The 17,895-nt window shown below is 38.7% G+C and overlaps 1 protein-coding gene across 28 annotated transcripts in view; it reads left to right on the top strand.

Moving 5' to 3' along the window:
• The window catches only part of CREM (cAMP responsive element modulator), a 62,835-nt gene that overhangs the window by 5,838 nt on the left and 39,102 nt on the right, over positions 1–17,895 (top strand). For 17 of the 28 annotated variants that reach the window (XM_023632143.2, XM_023632142.2, XM_023632133.2 and 14 more), the window contains 2 exons: positions 3,679–3,799; positions 11,303–11,426. The exons of 1 other annotated variant lie outside the window; for it this stretch is intronic. In XM_023632143.2, the coding sequence (XP_023487911.1) occupies positions 3,756–3,799; positions 11,303–11,426 (168 nt within the window). In that variant the 5' untranslated portion in view covers positions 3,679–3,755. Of the gene's footprint in view, positions 1–3,678; positions 3,800–11,296; positions 11,427–17,895 lie in introns of those variants that run through there. 10 more of the 28 variants (XM_070255142.1, XM_070255141.1, XM_070255146.1 and 7 more) reach the window with 2 other exon arrangements.

Genomic DNA, 17,895 nt, shown 5'->3' with positions numbered 1-17,895 from the left:
AACTGACTCTTGGTGAGCATCCCCCCAGCCGTTAGGAACGTAAGCCCTTGGGCACACTGGAGAACACCTGCAGTGGGTATTTGCTAAACTGTAGTTAATCTGTGGAGGGAATGGAGAACATTGGTTAATCAGAGAGTTGGTTGGTGAGGTGCAGATTGGTTAGGTAAACTTTTATATTCCAGGCAAGTTGCCCAAGAATTTTGATTCTTAAATAAATGTAATTATTTCAGAAAAATCAAGATATTAATGTAATTAACCACAGCAGAGTATATGTTCAAAACTCTTAAGTGTAAATATAATGCTATCTTTAATTGGTGTAGAGAGCTGTTTATTATGGGATACTTGATAGCAATGAAATTAATGGAAACTGTTATGCCAAAGGGTGAATAGAGTAGCACACTGGTGAAGAGTAGGGTGAATGCCGAATGTTACTTTTGTCATCAAACCTAATATATGACAGAAAGCTTTATCACCATGAGAAATGGCTTTCCTCCCGATTCAGCACAGAAATCCACATCTAGGCAAAAGAATTTTTTAACTCATTTTTCTGTCTTAGTATAAGCTATTTACCTATAATAAACCAGTCTAAAATATATCTTTCTATTCTAAAAGATAAATCTTCCTTGTTAGATAGGATTTTAACATTATTTTTGTAGAAAATTGGTAGTATACAGGACATGACATCAGTATCCTTTGTGATTTTAGGTATAAGGAGATCGGGTTAAACATTATGATGTCACACTGTATCATGAAATGATGATGAATTTAGGGGTATGTTGTAGGCTAAATAGAATATTTGTACATTGTCTTAAGCCCATCCTGAGAACACATTAGGACATTTGAGCTCTTAGCCATTCCAGTGTTTGTGTATGTGCAGGTGGTGGATGCTAAATTCAGCCCTAGTCTGCCCATTAAGAGTATGTTCTAGGGCATTAAAACTAGGTTTGGGATGAGATCAACAGAATAAAAAGCAGTTGAGTTTTTCAAAGTATGCATAGTTTATAGTGTGGTAAAATGGGATCTGCAAATCCACATAAGGCAATTTTGAGCCTGGAAAATTGATGTAATAGAAAAGAATGGCAAACCTGAAATCTGAATGCTTTTACGCAAACTTTATCAAGCCTCTACAAAGTACCTGAAATTAAAACGCTGAGAACTTTGGGTATTCATTCTTAGGCAGCAGGGAAGCGTTGGAGGATCTTGAATGAAGAAATAGCATGTTTGGATTTGCATTCTGAATAGAGCGTTGTGGTCTAATGGAGTGGGTTATGAGGGACTGAGATGAGGCTTGAGTGAGGTGAAGTACTTATAGGGAGTCTATTATCACTTTAATCATGTCAAGAAATGATCAGTTTCAGAACTAAAGCAGTGGCAATGAGGACAGAGAGAATGAAGCAGAGAGAATGGAGGAGAGAATTTTAGGAGAGAAAATTATTGAGGCTGAGTAAGCTGGTGGTCCTTGCTTATATTCCAAGCCAATTAGACATTTTGCATTTATTAATACCTTTCCTCCTCACAAGATTGGTGTCATTTGACAGATGAGAAAGGATGCTTGGAGAAATTAAATAATTGTCTGGGATCACATAGCTAATAAGTGATAGAACTCAACACCCAGGTCAACCTCCAGGGCCAGCCAGTGCTTTTATACTACACGCTACCATCCTGCTACTCAGGAATGAGGGACAAAGGAAGTTGAAGAATGGAGGGAGAAGAGGACTCCCAGACAGGGGCTGAGTGAATAGTGATGCCAGTCACTGAGACAAGAGCACAGCGAGGGGAGAGATGCAGAGCAAGGGAGCTGAGGTTAGTTTTGAAAATTTGAGCTTGAGGATCTGTGAGCTAACCATTAAGATTCAACTAATAGGCAGATAGATATGGGCTAGAGCTCAGGAGAGAGAGTTGTAGGCTGGACATGGGATTTGAGACTTGTCAAGTGAGGATAGAGTCACCTAGGGAGAATGTGTAGAGGAGATTGCTGTGACTGGAAACCTGGGAATACCAGCCTTTAAAGAGTAGACCAAAAACAAAGGGCTGGATAATTTGGAAGAAAAGCATAAACGTGTTACAAAGAGTTCAAGGAGGACAAAATTTGGAGAGTAGGAAATGCTGTAGGAGTATTAAGGAAGATAGGGACTAAAAAGCATCCTTTCAGATTTGGCAAGCAGGCAGTTGGTGGTGACTTAGTAGTTGGAAAGAACTCGTTCTCTGATAGGCCGGGTCCGGGTCGGGTTTGTCTGATGGGATTCTTCTGGTATGAGGCTTTCTCTTCTAACCTCCTGCGGCTGTGGTGGAGAAAGCTGGTACTCTCTTCAACGCTGGTTGCCTTTGGGACGAGGAAATAGGTGGCTGTTCTGGACTTCACTGAATACCTTTTTCTACTTTTTGAATCCTGAATCATAGGAAGGTATTACTTATTCAAAAATTAAACTAAAGAAAATATTTCCATGAGAAATTAGCAGTTACTTCTCTTTTCTTATTTGGTGCCATAACCATCATTATTATTTAAACAATATTGTCATTATTTTTTGTTTAAACATCCATCTACCTCATTAGATTGCAAGCTCTTGGAGAGCACCGACATTTTATCTGTGTCTCTGGTGCCTAACACAAGGGCCTTGCATATTATGGGCGCCATTCACTATTGAATAAATAAATGGTCCCTGCCCTCTTGGTTACATGATTTTTAGGGAAGATAAGATGTCGCCGTGTAAAATGCCAGCATAATTTAACACAGAAGAAGGTTTAGTCTGAAGGAAGGGCGGCATCCTTGCTTTTTGTTCATGTTGTCAATAGCCTGGTTCAAGTGCCCTCGCGTCTCCTGCTGTCCCTATGCTGGGCGGTGGGAGGAGGTGGTAGCAGCAATAACCATTGTCTTAGTGCCCTTAGTGGCGTGTGGCAAACCTGCCTGCTGAGTCAGTTTCAAAATTGACTGGGATGGTGTGACAGCGTTTTAGAGGGGACCACTTAGGAGGGAACCCTGAAAGCAGCATGTTTGTGGCTAAGCTCCAGCGTTGCTGGCATAGATGCCTGGCAGGTACTGAGGGAGGTGCATGGGCCTTTCCAACTCTAAAATAAGTAAGGGCTCCAAGATATGCTTTGGTCTTTTTCTTTGCCAATTTTACTTCATTCAGCATGTCAAATGCATTTTTTAAAGATATTAGTAAAAAAAAAAAATGGAGTTTAACTGCTGGAGTATCTAAAACAGCTTTTTTAGTGGATTGAAGGCTATTGGAAGGAGATTTTAAATGAACTGTTGATATTTTGTTTGGGGTTAAAATTCTTTGACAAAACCCAGTTTGAATTTAAGGTAAATGAAAAAACAGTTGACAAATTTGTTGCAATGGAGTGAAATTTATGAAAGTGTTAAATTCATTCAGTTTATTAAGTGATTATTATCATTTTAAAATGGAGCCGATACAAGATATACATAGTGTATATTAAATGATTTAGACAGAACTCCTTTCTCTTCAGTAGAAAATAATCTGAGAAATACCACGATTTAAGTTTTTTGAATTTTTTTCCTCAGAAGATAAGAAAATTGAATAGACGTAAGATTATAAAAATATGGAATGATTTCAGCTTTCTATTCTGTTTTTTCAGTTTTATAGAAATTAGAGTATTCTTCTGGAGTAGTTTTGAGAGATTTTAATGTTTTTAAATTTTATCTCCCACTTCAAGGCTATAATTTTACTGCAGGATAAATAAAGAAGAAAACGAGGAAGGAGCAAAAAGCGTTGCTTGCAAATGTCTTAATAATGAGCAAATGTGGCAGGAAAAAGTATTTTAAGACAAATTTAAGGTAGGTGGATATGTGTTTTTCTGTTTTTTTGAAAGTTGTACTTAGAGAGCTCAGAGTTAAAATGATGGATAAATTAATAATGTATGTATATATGTAATAGATCTTTCTCTTACAGTTTATAAATCAATTCTGTGTGGACTAGCTGAGGCTGATTTACAGATGTTACTGTCATGTGTCCGTCATCTATAGCTGAGCTTGGGTCCTCCATCTCCTGCTGAGATAGTGTTTGTAAATGCCCGGTGCAGTGCTTGACCTTATCTAGAGCACTTAAATGTTAGTTGAATCTTCTGCCCTGAGTCCTGCCCTGGGGTTGGTTTTTAGTGGGTTTAGGAAGTTGTACTAGACAGCGGTTAGATATGGGTCAGAATAAACTTGTTTGAAAATGATAGGGTTTATTTTAAATTAACAGTGCTGACCTAACTCTTCTGTAGATGATTTTTACCTGAAAATTGATTTTAGTATCAAACTTTTACTGAATGACACGTACTGGGCATTATACTAGGCACTCTAGAAGAATACAAATGGGATAAAATTACGGTCCGTACATCCTAATGTGAAAGACAGAGCATATCTGAATGAAAATTGTGACAATAGTTCCAGTGTACTCAGAAGCACATGATTATTGTAAAATGTTGTCTAACGTGGAATACTCAGGGTCCTGGCTGTGGAAGGAACCCTGGAGTCAGTCACCAGACCTCTTCTTCACCCTCTATCATGCTGTCTAGTATGTACCCCATAGAAACTCACTTAATCTCTCTGAACCTTATTTTTATCGACTTAGTAACATCTGACAGTTGCATAGTCTTCCAGAATAGTTGATTAGTTAAACGATTATGATAGATTCTGTACTAGACAGTGGGAATACATTGAAATCTAAGATGTAATCCCTGTCCCTGAGTTGCTCACACTAGTGTTAGAACTTTGTGAACAAATGTATTATATGCTAGACAAATATTATAGTGCAGGTACTGCATAAGATGCTTTGGGAAGTTGGAAGAGAATGACTCATTCCGCCCAAGGTTATTAGAGTAGCCTTTTGAAAGATGGTGTCTTTGAGCCAGGCCTTGAAGAACTAGTAGGAATTTGCCTACTGGACAAAGAAAGGGTGAAGAGCATTCCAGGAAGAGGAAGAGCAGATATAGAAAATTAGAACTAGAGGAATAAGAGGTATATTTGAAAAAAAGAGGCTTATAAGGAGGCTTGAATGCAGAGTGTGGTAAGGAGTGGAGTGACTGGAGATGAGGCTATAAAAAGTAAAATGGGGTCACCTTGTGAAAGAGATTGAATGGCACTTTGGTTTAGTAATTGAGAATACGGACTTTAGAAAAAGACCTTAGTTCAAAACCTGGCTGTGCCACTCAATACCTTTGTGGTAAAATCAGATTCTTAAGCTCCTCGTGTCTCCTTTTCTTTTTTTTTTTAAAGATTGGTACCTGAGCTAACATCTGTTGCCAATCTTCTTTTTTCTTCTTCTTTTTCTTCTCCCCAGAGCCCCCCAGTACATAGTTGTATATTCTAGTTGTAGGTCCTTCTTGTTGTGCTATGTGGGACGCTGCCTCAGCATGGCTTGATCAGCTGTGCCTTGTCCACACCCGAGATCCAAACTGGTGAAACCCTGGGCCTCTGAAGTAGAGTGCACGAACTTAACCACTCGTCCACGAGATTCGCTTCTCCTTTTCTTTATCTCAAAGAAGAAGCAACTGTATTGACTTTTTAGGTTGTTAAGGATTAAAACTAGTTTAAGCATTTACCATATGGTAAGCACTTAACAAACGATAGTTGTAGTTAGTATTATGAGGAGTTGGGATTTTATCCTGCAGTCGGTAGGGAGCTACTGAAGAGTTTTCAGCAGAGAAGTGGTTTAAGCAGAAATACATGTTTTAGAAAGATAACCGTTGGCATGGATTAGAGTAGGGAGATAGAGCGGTGGTGGTGGGAATGTAGAGAAGGGAACTAAATTGTTCTTTAGAAGGTAGAATCATCACACCTGGTCATAATGCTGTAGGGAATGAAAGGGAGAGGGTTTCAGGGATGACACCAGCTTTCCAGCTTTAGCAACTGGATGGATGGTGGGACCCCATTTCCTGAGGTAAGAAACATGTTTGTGCAAGAAGGCGAGTTTAGTTTTGGACGCAATGAGTTTGAGGTAACTGTAGGGTGTGTGTTTGGTGATGTTAAATAGGCATTTGGATATATGATTTTGGAATTCAAGAGAGGCCTCTGGGCTGGAAATCCAGATTTGAGAGTCATAAGCTTATAGCTGGTTTTTGAATCTAGAGAAATGGATGATACTACGCCGGAGAGATTTCAGAGTGAGGTGAGAAGGCTAAACAGCCCTGAAGACATGCCATGTTGGAGGTTAACATTGAGTAAGAGAAGGAATTGGCAAAGGAGCTTGCGGAGGAATTCTCAGAGAATTGAATGAGAGTGAAAAATGCAGTATCATGGCATCAAGATTGATTTCAAGAAGGGAAATGTCAACAGTTTTGAATGCTCCTGAGGGATCAAACAAGATAGGACTTAAAATGAACATTAGATTTAGTGACAGAGATTGATTACCTTTTTTAGAGAAGTTTTAGTGAGGCAGAAGCCAGTTTGGGGTTGTCCAGGAGTAGGTGGAGGTGAAGAAATGGCGCTAGTGTTGGCAGTTCTTTAAAGTAGTTTAGCAGTGTGAGGGAGAAGAGAGGTTCAAGAGAATAGTTAGAGAAAGACTTCTGGTTCAGTGAATTTGTGTGTGTGTGTGTGTGTGTGTGCGTGTGTGTTTGAGATTGGAGAAACTTGAACACGTTTACATCTTGATAGGAGAAACCAGTAGAGAGGGGAGGGGCTAAGCTGTAGTATAATATCCCTGAAGACCAATCCAGAGGAGGTAGAGGAATTTTTTTTTTTAGAGGTTTCACATCTTTTTTTTTTCCTTCTTCTCCCCAAAGCTCCCCGGTACATAGTTGTATATTCTAGTTATAGGTCCCTAATTCTTCTGTGTGGGATGCCGCCTCTGCATGGCTTGATGAGCAGTGGTAGGTCGGCGCCCAGGATCTGAACTGGCCAAGCCTAGGGCCGCCAAAGCAGAGCGCGTGAACTTAACCTCTCGGCCACGGGGCCAGCCCCATGTGGAGGGCTTTAAGAGTATGGGGGCAGGAAACAAGGAAAAGTGATGGTTGTGTAGGTTTAGTGGCAGGAAGTTGAGGGAGTTCTCATCTGAAACAGAAGGCAAGGTTTTACATTGAGTGTAGGTAGTAGGTGAGCTCAGGGATTTGAGGAGAGGGAGAAAATTTGAAACAATTGTAGAGAATGGGAGAGTAAGGCCGCTAGGGAAACAATAAGATTGCTGCCCCTTTGAGGCTGATAACCCTAAATTTGATAGCTTTAATAATATTCTCTTTTATAGTTTTTTTTTTTTTTTTTTTTACTATTTTACCAGCTTATTATAAAAGGATATAATTCAGGGACAACCAGATAGAAGAGATGCATAGAACAATGTGTGTGGGAAAGGGTGGGGAGATTCCATGCTCTCTGAGCGTATCACTCTCTCTGAATCTCTTCATGTTCACCAACCTGGAAGGTTTCCAAACACCCTCCATTTGGTTTTTTTTTTCTTTTATAGTTTTGTTCAGTATTGTTCATCAGTCATGGTACAGGCATAGAGGTGACAGAATTGGTTCTATCTGAGATTGGTCTTTACTAAGCTGATACAACAAAAGGAAAAGAGAATTTAGGGTATTGGGATGTAATGGTTCAAATGAGAAACCATGGATTCTAAGCCAAATAAGATGGGATATGAAGAAAATGGAGGTGCTGATGGAAGGGGAGAAAGTGGTTTGGAGATCTCAGTGTGGTGGAATAACAGGTGTTCTGAGAGTAATAGAGGGAACCAGCAATTGTATTATGGGGGGGAAGGAAGCACTAGTTATGAGAGTGAAGATGAACTATGGGAAAGCTTGTGTCTTTGATAGTGACTGGGGAAGTAGGAATGTGAGGTGTTGATGGATGTGATTCTGGTTTGGGTGAAGGGACCTTGCAGTTGAGTCATGGCTTAGGGGGAGGCCCACTGTCTGTGATAGGTGGTCTTTAGAGTGGGTGGCAGCAGTTGTGAGGAGCAGCTACTCAGCTGCTTGAGTCAGTGTTGGTTATAGTGGATGATGCCAAGTGTGGCAAGGAGGATGAGTTGGGGTGGCCGCTGACTTTCCGTTTCTGCCTTGCTTCAGCAGGAGGCTCAGGGCCTGATTTGGCTGATGTTTTAGCTATGTGGAGTTTTTCTGTATGTGATCTGGTACTGACTCACATATAGAGACATGATTCTAGCTTTGGGGCTTGAATGGATAGTGATGCTGTTGACTAAAACAAGGAATATAAGGGAACAGACAGGTGTCCATGAAAACTCTTAAGGTGAGATGCTCAATAGGAAGGGGATGTGGACAAATACAGATTTGGGAGCCATCTGCATATAGGGTTGAAGAAGCCATAGTATGTAGACTGAAGAAGGGACAAGGGCAAAGGACTGAACTCTGAGGAATACCCAAGAGAAAAGGAGCAAGTAAGGTGATTACATGAGATAATGTATATAAAAATACTTTCATGTGTTAAACTTTTGAAATGTTTAGTAACTTACAAAGTCTTTTATTATATCTCAAAAAATGAGTCCTATTCAGTTCAGGTTGACCTTTTTAGGCATTAGAGCTTTTTTTTGATGGGAGGAAGTCTTCCTGGATTTTTTTCTGTGGATCCTTCTTTCCTTAAAGTATAGTAAGTGTCATTAACCTTTTCTTGGTGACTTAGGATAGTTATTGTAAATATCAGTTACTGAATTTTAGCTCATAAATCCTTAAATTTGTTGAGTATAAAGAACTAGATGACTTTACCCTGTATGGACCCAAATTGCCACACACTCGGAATTTTAATCTCTTTATCATATTCTCTATAGTTCTCCCTCCCCCTTGTCAGCTGTCACTTCTTAATCCAGTATGTTTAGAAACCGGGTAAAGTAGAGTTGTATTTAGAATAAAACCAAATGAGTTTAAAGTATGCACCAGGAGAGGTTCTCTTTGTTTTAGAAGTTTTAGTGTATGGACTTTGGGCCATTTGTTTTGCCTATTAACAGATACCTTTTGCTCGTTGTCTGATTCTTGACTGACTTCTCTGTAGGTATCAAATGGTTGAAACTTATACGGTATAGATTGACTCCATAGATACTGAAGGACCTCAGCAGAGGAGGCGTCTGAATGAGGCGGACATTGTTTTCTCTCTAGAGTATTAAAGGCTCTTCCTAATGTGGTTCCATCCAGCTTTTCCTGCTGCACTTCCTCCTGTCCTCCTCTGTCACCTCCTCACCCAGATTCTTGACTACACCCAGCCGTTCTGTTTTTCAAACATACTCTGTGCTTTTCTTCTCACAATCCTCCTTTCGTTTTCTACCTGGTGAAATCCTTTCCATCCCTCTCTGTATGGCTCATTCGGTCCCATTCTCAGGCACACTTCATCATTCCTTCCTATATTTCCCAAAGCATTTCATACATAACATCCTTCACACAATTTAAGAACTTGCTTTACTTGTGTTCATTATTGGTCTACCTGATAGAATTTACCAGTAAGCTAAGTTTTTCTCAAATTTTAATATATATTGGAATCTTTTGCATATAAAAAAGTAGGTCCCCCAAAAGCTTGATTCAGTAGATTTGAGGTTGAGCCTCATAATCTGCTTTTTTTAAAAACACAAGTATGTTAGGTAATTCTGATACACATTGTCCTTCTTTGAGAAACCGAGGACCAACTAGTGAGTGAATGCCTTCAGAACAAGGGTTGTGACTTACCCGCTTTCGTATTTTCATGGCCTGTCATGTAGATGGTGCTAAGTGATTGTTTCCGAAATGAATAGAGTTTACTGGGAAGGCCTTTCAGCATGTAATGTTGCGTTGAGACTCAAGTTCTTGGCAGAGCCTTAAAAGAACTTTTAATAAAGGTGTAAGAAATAGCATAAGACAACATTTCTCAGGTTGTTTAGAAAACACAGCTGCTAGGACATGCTTTGTGGAAAAAGGGCTTTTGGTGGTCAGATACTTTTGGAAAACCCTGCCTGTTGGATATGTAGCCTCTCCCCTTCTCAAGGCACACTAGTGGATTCATGCTTCTGAGGAGTTCTGCAGCAAAGAAACCCTTTTAATCCCGGATGTTTAGAACTCTTTTACTAAGTGCTCCCCCTACCCTCTTGTCCTAGCTAATACCTTTTCATATCCTGCAGAACTAATGTTCTAAGGTATTCTCTTTGGGAACTGCTCACGTAAGCAAAAGTAAAGCCACGGGAACTGACAGTTTATGCAGTGTGATGACCATACTTTGCTAGTATTAGAGGGGCCATTCAGGAAAATGAAAGAGATAAAGGAATTGGGGAATATTGAGAGAAAGACATTTTTTCACAGTAGACCATGGATTTTTATTTTTTACAGTTGCTCTAAATTGTCATGGTCAGTCACAATTATTAAAATGACTTTGAATAGTGAGGAGTAACTCTAGGTATAGCATAGACTATAGCAGACAGGTTTGAGAATGGAGGATTCAGGTAATGGCTATTGAAATGCAAATGAAGGTATTAAGTGAAAGACAGTAGATGAAAGATCTGTAGGATCTGGTAATTAATTACATCTGGAAAAAAGATCTTGACGTTTTAATTCCAAGTTCTAAATGGGCTGCATGCTTTTTGGATAGGTATTTAGACTGATAAGGTGAGAAGAGCACATTTTGTTATTGCCAGTTGAAAAGATAGACAGTAGCATGGAGTAGTTCTTATAAGTTTTTGAAATTTGGTTTTGTTTAATTCATTTTGTTTACATTTTATATTTTCTCCTAGTAGGGTAAAATTTATTATAATACGGCTTACCTTCTATCTAGAAAGACTCCATATAGAAATCATTAACTTAAATTGAAATCAGAGGCAAAAAAATTATGTCAGAAATTTTTCCTGGAAAAATGAGATTCTCCTCTTTAAGTAACTGGGAAGCTGCAGGACAAGTGGTCAATCTGAGTGATCCGATCTCAGGCTTGTTTATCAGAAACAACTTAGCACTGACAAAGCTAGACACGTCTTTCTAATGCATTCATTTAGACATGGGGAAATGCCTTCATACTTCATCATATTGTAAAGCAGGGAGATTAGGCCTTGAGAGTCACAGAATATTTATGCTTCGTGTCAGATAGAAAACCCCATTTTATCACTCATTTTTACTAGAGGGCTTGAAATAATTATCAAGAAGACTTTATTATAAGATTTAAAAAATTTGTGATTAAACAAATTCTCATAAAGCCTTTGGCAGTACTCCCTTGGTCATGTTCATATCCAGTGAGCAGAGAAGGTGCCTTAGCCAGGAGAGTTAAGACTGTGCCACTGAACCCATTGCTTGAAAAAATCAGAGAGTACAATTGGATGACAGAAATGCTTATCAGAAAGCTAGGTGAAAACAGAAATATTTCAGATAGGGCCTTAATACTTCTTCCTTTTTATTGTCTTTTCAGACAAATGACCATGGAAACAGTTGAATCTCAGCAGGATGGAGGTGTAACAAATTCTGTGGCAGAGAGCAAATCTGCTCATATGCAGACCCAGACTGGTCAAAATTCAGTCCCTACTTTAGCTCAGGTAAATTCAGTGTAGGCAGTAGGCAGGTCCTGATGGAAGTTACAATATATAGAAATGAGAATTGCGTGCAGATTCTGTTTTCTTGCAGTTGATCTTAATTTTCCCCTGTTACCTGGTGGTCAGCCGTTCTTACTGATTTGATTTCAAAGAGAAGATACGTGTTTGAATTACTTTTGCATCGTTAACAGACACTGTGCAGCGCTCCTCCCCCCACCACTATTCTCAGAAAAACAGAAACCCTCCACAATATGCAATCCTCAAATTATTATGAGAAGGTTGGTAATTCCAAATTGATACAGTTTTATATTCTTAGCCATAAATGTGGCAGAAATCTTACCATTTGCCCAGTATATATTTGGTTTGATATCTTTACTTTTCTTTTTGGTTAAGTCTTAAACTTTGAATTGATTTTTTTTTCTTTTTTTTGGTGAGGAAGATTGTCCCTGAGCTAACATCTGTGCCAGTCTTCCTCTATTTTGTATGTGGGATGCCACCACAGCATGGCTTGATGAGTGGTGTGTACCCAGGATCTGAACTCATGAACCCCAGGCCACTGAAGCAGAGCATGCAAACTTAACCGATATGCCACCAGGCCAGCCCCTGAATCCGTTTCACTCAGGGAGCAGCAGTATGAGTTAGTGCCTGTTTTTCAGCTCCTAAAATTTATTTCTGGGATATCTATGAAAATATGTAGTAAAAACACATTGATTTATTTGGTTCATCAAATATTTTTGAGTACCTACTGCATCTAGGCACTATTCTAGGTACATGGGGATATGTATTCCTGGCCTTAAACATCTCGTGGTTTAGTAGGGTAGACAGGTATTGGATTAATTCCAGTAGTCTAAGAAGTGCTATATAAAATGTTGTGTACAAAATGGCTACGGCATAGAGAGGAGGGAGCAGCCAGTTACCTCGGAGTGCTTGACAGAAGGTTTTCCATTTGAGCAGGACCTGATGGGTGGGTGGGAGTTTACCAGCTGGATAGGGTAGGGAAGTGTATCCTAGGCCAGGGAAGAGTGTGTGCCGAGGTACCAAGCCAGAGCCTGGGGTGCTCAGGGAACCGCAGGAGTTGAGCCTCCCTGGACCCTAGTGTCTGGGCTGGCCGGTGGAGCTGGTGAAGGTAAGCAGAGGGTCGTGTACATCTGAGACTTTGGGGTGTCCTGTATCCTGGACAGTCTTGAGCTGTTCCCCAGTGTTCGCTGTCTTTACCACACTAGTAACTCTGTGGAGGTGGGATTGGAAGTCGGCGAGCCTGTGGTGGAGACACCATTTGGGTGGAGTCCTGGTAGTGTAGGGTACAGGGTAGTAGCGAAATTTTCACAGGAGCTTGAAGGAAGACAAGAAGGGACCCAATGGCTAACTGGCAGCCCAGGGGGAATGCCAGGCACTTCTTGGGTAGTCTCAGGCCAGACTGGTTCCTGTGACGGGTCTTCTCTCTCAAGACTGGGCCCCGTGCGGCCAGCCTGCTTGTGTTTCCTCTTTCAAGCTCCTAACACCCACTGTCACCCTAGGGTTTTCTCCTCCCAAGTGTTCTGTGCAGCTACAGCTCCCTGGCGACACCCTCCTTTGTCAGCCTGGAAGACAGGCATGCAAACCTTTTGCTATTTAAAAAAATTAGCCTTTTTCATATTTAAAAAAAAAGCATGTTTATTATAGAACATTAACATAAGAACTCTCCATGATCTTGACATCTGGAAATTTAATTGTTGTTAGCATTTTGGTGTATATCCGTTAGTCCCTTTGTGTGACTACAATAGAATGCACGTATTGTTTCATGAATTTGACGTCTTCCAGAGTTTTATAACTATGACTCCTAGTCTATAGTTCTGCTCTTCTTTGCCGAAGTTGAGGTTGAAAGCACGTCTTCCGTCTGCCTCCACTTCCCTCCCTTGTGGTACTACTCACTGGACTCCTACGGGCCTCCTCCCCCAGCCTTGTAGGCCTGCATAGTCAAAACAATAGATCCTTATTGTCCAAAGATGATAATTTGCACTTCTGAGGACCTGCAGCCTGGGTAACACCCAGCTCTGTGAGCAGTTGGAAGTTACTAAAGAGGCCACATAATAGGAAATCTAAAAAATAACCTTGGGTTTATAGGGCTTGGAATTGAATAGGAGTCCAGTGAACAGAAGCTAGGTTTTAATAGGTTAGAGAATAAATAAGAGGGAGAGGAAGTAGAAATTAGAGGTATAGATTCTTCAAGAAATTTTTCTGTGAAATAATAAAGGTAGGTCTGTGAGAACTGGGGTGTGGGAAAGTTGCAAGTGTTTTGAATAAAATAGAACAAAAAGACAGATTTCTGAGAAGATTGAATCAAAGAACTAGTGAAAACCTGTGGTTTACGTTTATAATGCTTATTAGTTCTTTGAAAACCTTAAATATATCAAATGTTGATATTTATTAAGTCTGGATAGCAAGTTCATAGACTTGCTATCTTATTCTATTTTCTGTATATTTGAAGTATTTGATCAAAGAATAAACTATGGTTTTTATCTTTCACATATGAGAAACGTTAGGAGATTAAGAAGTAATCTGTATGTTGATTCATTGATTACTTTAACTAAGAGTTATCCTCTATGCCATGGATCATGATTTTTCAAAGAATTAGGACACAATTCTTAGCAGTCAAAATTTTCTAAGTATAATTCCTAACTTAGATTCTTGTGATACCTGAAGCTGTTCGTTTATGAGTATTCATGATCATTATTATGCCATGTTATGTGATAGAAGGATTGGGAAATCACGTGAAATCTTTATGAAAGCTACAATGTATGTGGAAAGTGACTGACTCTTCTGAATAATTCCTGAGGTCATTGTGTTTACTTGCTACTCGTTTCATTTTCTTCAAGCAGAGGGCCGTAAATTCCCAAATGTTTTAAACTTAAATTCAGTTTCATACAAATAGGAATTTATAACACTTACTTTCCTTTTTACAACATCAAATGATCACTAAATAGTGTGGGAACAAAAGGTGTGACCAAAAGATGGAGTCTTTTTGATCCCTCGCATCTGATATCACGTGATAGTACACTGCTAGTTTTGAGTGCCCTGGCCTTTCCAAAACTACTTCTCCTCAAGTTTGCTCTGAAACTCATCCCGTCTATGAAGACCTGAAAACTTGACCTGCCCTTGGCCTTCAGGCCTCTGTTCTGCTGATGGAGAGGAGGCAGTAGTGCACAAGGGAGGCTGGAGTTTTAAGTTTTTCTATTTTATAACTTCCCGGATATAAATACAGCCTTTCTCGTGTATCTTTGTTCAAAAGTAAATAGAAGCCACAGTGGTGATGATGTCAGAGTTGGAAGCAGGAGTTGCCATTAACAAATCTTGGGGGGGCAGATAATTGAGGTTAAATATTGTAGATTGGCTTCCTTGTTGCCTGAGTTATTTTTTCTGTTGATTTATTTTTAATTGAAGCTGGTATCTTATTTGTTAAGTGTATGTGTTGATATATAAGACTAGATCCAGTCTTTCCCTTCCCCGTGGAAGAACTCTTGGAAAGTCTCTTTTAAATACCCAAGCCAGGAAGAAATCCTTTCCAAAAGCCAAACTGGTGAAAGGCAGAATTACTATATATACAAGTAGTTTAAAAATAGTGACACATCCTCTGGAAACAATATAATCTTTAGATGGGGAATGACAAGCTAAAATGTCCTTTGTGAGGAAACATTTCAAACATTTACAAGAGCAGAATAATGCTCCTACATATATACAAACTTAAGATTTTGTAGGACTTGTCCCATCTACTTTCTTTGTCGTTCTTATTGAAATATTTCAAACAGCTCTGCAGATCTCAGACATCATGTCACTTCTCTCCTGCTTACTTGGGGGTATGCAGCTCTTAAAAAATTATAGACATTTTCTTATATAACCAAATGTCATATCATACCTAATAAAATCAGGCATAATTCCTTGGCATGATACGCACTTCACATTCACATTCCCTCACATATCTCACGAATGTGTAATCTACTCTGAAAGGAACAGTGATGACATCCTGAACCTTTCTTGTTCCAAGTCTTTTGGGAATTGATAACTGCCATGGACATCTGGGTGCGCGAGGTAATCCAGATGGAGCCACTGGAAAGGGTGTGCTTTAAAACCAGCTTTCTGGAGCTTCATTCCTTTTAGCTGCTGATGAAGCCTATACATCTGAAAGCTAAATAACTCTTCTTTGTAAATGACCGATTCTCAATGTTTCAGCAAAGATAGAAAGGAAAGATGAAAGGAGCAGAGTCACAAGAGTCATAGAGCTGGAAGGAAACTGGAGATCATCAGGGTCAGCATTGGGCCTCGAGAGAATTACTGTGATGTAAAATTTAACCTTTCTGAGGACCTTGTATTTTTGAAAACAGTGCAACTCTAGGGAACAGAGAAAGCCACTAGGGGATGTTGTTCAGGGATTGTACTCTGCTAATCTCCCTTCTTATCTCTCAATTCTAAATGCAAACAGTATGTAAAGAAGCACCTTGGAATAAAACAGACCTTGCTCACAGTGAGGGATTGAAGTAGGAATGATTTAACAGGGGATACATTTTAATATATAAGCTGTACGTTTTCTGTTTCAATCTGGTACACAATTGAAATGGCATTTCTCATTGTTTCGGCAAAAAATCTATCTTCTTGATCCTAAATAGGACCAGGAAGGATGTGGATGGCTATCAGAAAACAAAACAAACTCAAGCAACATTTGCTGTTGTTAATGGATCAGCAACTTTGTATTTGTATATTAAAGATGGTCTACATCGTGTTAGGTTGCTTTGGTATATTTACCACCAGCTAAGTAGATCTAGTTTAAGCTTGGTGTTGAAATTGAATATTATTTTTTAAACGTCAGTATGTTAATTCCGTTACTTGAGGGACTCCTGCTGAAGGAGAAAAATGTTCCTCTTAAGGTTTTGAAATAAAAATTTCCATTTTATTGTTGCCTTTCTTTCTATTGCTTCTTATTTTTGTGTATTCCTTCCTAATTTAGTTTTTTTGAACATAATGTTCATTGTATTCACTTAGAATTATCTCTAAAAGTGGACAAAACTTGAAAGAAAAAGTAAAAATAGTGAATTTTTTTCAGTAAATGCTAAATTTGCATTATCTGTTTTTCCTTAGTTAATTCAAGAAAACATACTGCTTTGAAAGGTAACTCATTTTTTAAGGTAATTCAAGGTTTGAGGGACCATAAGTAAAAGTAATTTGTGAGCTGTTACTATTAGTTACCATTTTATTCAATTTGAACAAGAATTTGTTGTACGCCTATACTCATGTCTTGATAATTTTATCTATACAGTCACGTGCTGCCTAATGACTTTTCAGAAGTTTAGCACCATAGAGCCTAGGTGTGCAGTAGGCTATACCATCTAGGTTTGTGTAAGTGCACTCTATGATGTTTGCACAATGACAAAATTGCCTAATGACGCATTTCTCAGAACATATCCCTATTGTTAAGAGATGCATGATTGTAATAGCTAATAAATTTCTTTAAAGGTTAGTGTTTAGTTTTAGAATGAGTGTTTTCATCCCAGTGTATTAAAGGTGATGATATTTTGCTTTGAATAAAATTTGATGTTTCAAAAATAATTTCAGCAGTATAAAGCAAAGTCAAATTTCAGAAAAAGATTTTGTTTTCGTACTTCTTATAATCAGAAAAAATATATAATCAAAAATACATATAATCAAAACAAATTTGTTTTAGTGTTTGAGAGATTAAGATTTTCTGTCATTTGTAATGATTTTCTATGAGGTTTGGGTACTTTTTGTTCGATGTTCAAGTTTTCCTTCTTAGTTTTAATAATGGGTAGTTTGTCACTAGTGGTAATGGGAAAATAACTGAGTATAAACACGGTTATTTTTTTACCCTTTTCTCTGAACTTTTTTTAGTAAAAGAGTAGGCTGGGGGAGGCAATAAAGGGGAGCAGTTGTTTAAGGGGTATAGAGTTTCATATTTGCAAGATGAAAGTGTTCTGGAGTTCTCTTTCATAACAGTGTGGAATATGCTTAGTGCTCAACTGTACACATAAAAATGGTTAAGATGGTAAATTTTATGTATGTTTTACCACAATAAAAAGAAAGAATAACAACAACAAAAGAGTGGACTAGACATTGAAATTTGAAAAAAAGAAACATTAATTTTGTAGTTTCTTCTTTGAATAAGATTCAGAGATTATTTACTTTGCCTTATTTTAATTTTTGTTACTACAACCTTTGTAAACCTTGAACTGTTAAAGGAATTACATTTGGAAAACACAGAGGCTTTGAGAAATTTTCACTTCACTGATTAATTCTAATGACAACATCTTAATAGTACTCTTCAAAAATGTTAGTTTTCTGAGCCCTATCAGAGGTGAAATTCCAGTGGTTCTCCAAAAAGGCGTGGGAGAGAAAAGCCTGGTCATGGTGTTGAATATATTAAGTAGAGACAGTATCAGATGAAGAAGATGCCAGCAGATGTAGTTCAGGAACAACGCCTTTAAAT

The sequence above is a fragment of the Equus caballus genome, chromosome 29 (assembly GCF_041296265.1).
Source record: "Equus caballus isolate H_3958 breed thoroughbred chromosome 29, TB-T2T, whole genome shotgun sequence".
NCBI lineage: Eukaryota > Metazoa > Chordata > Mammalia > Perissodactyla > Equidae > Equus > Equus caballus.
Note: the sequence above shows the minus strand (reverse complement) of the source record. Positions and strands in the feature narration are given on the sequence as shown.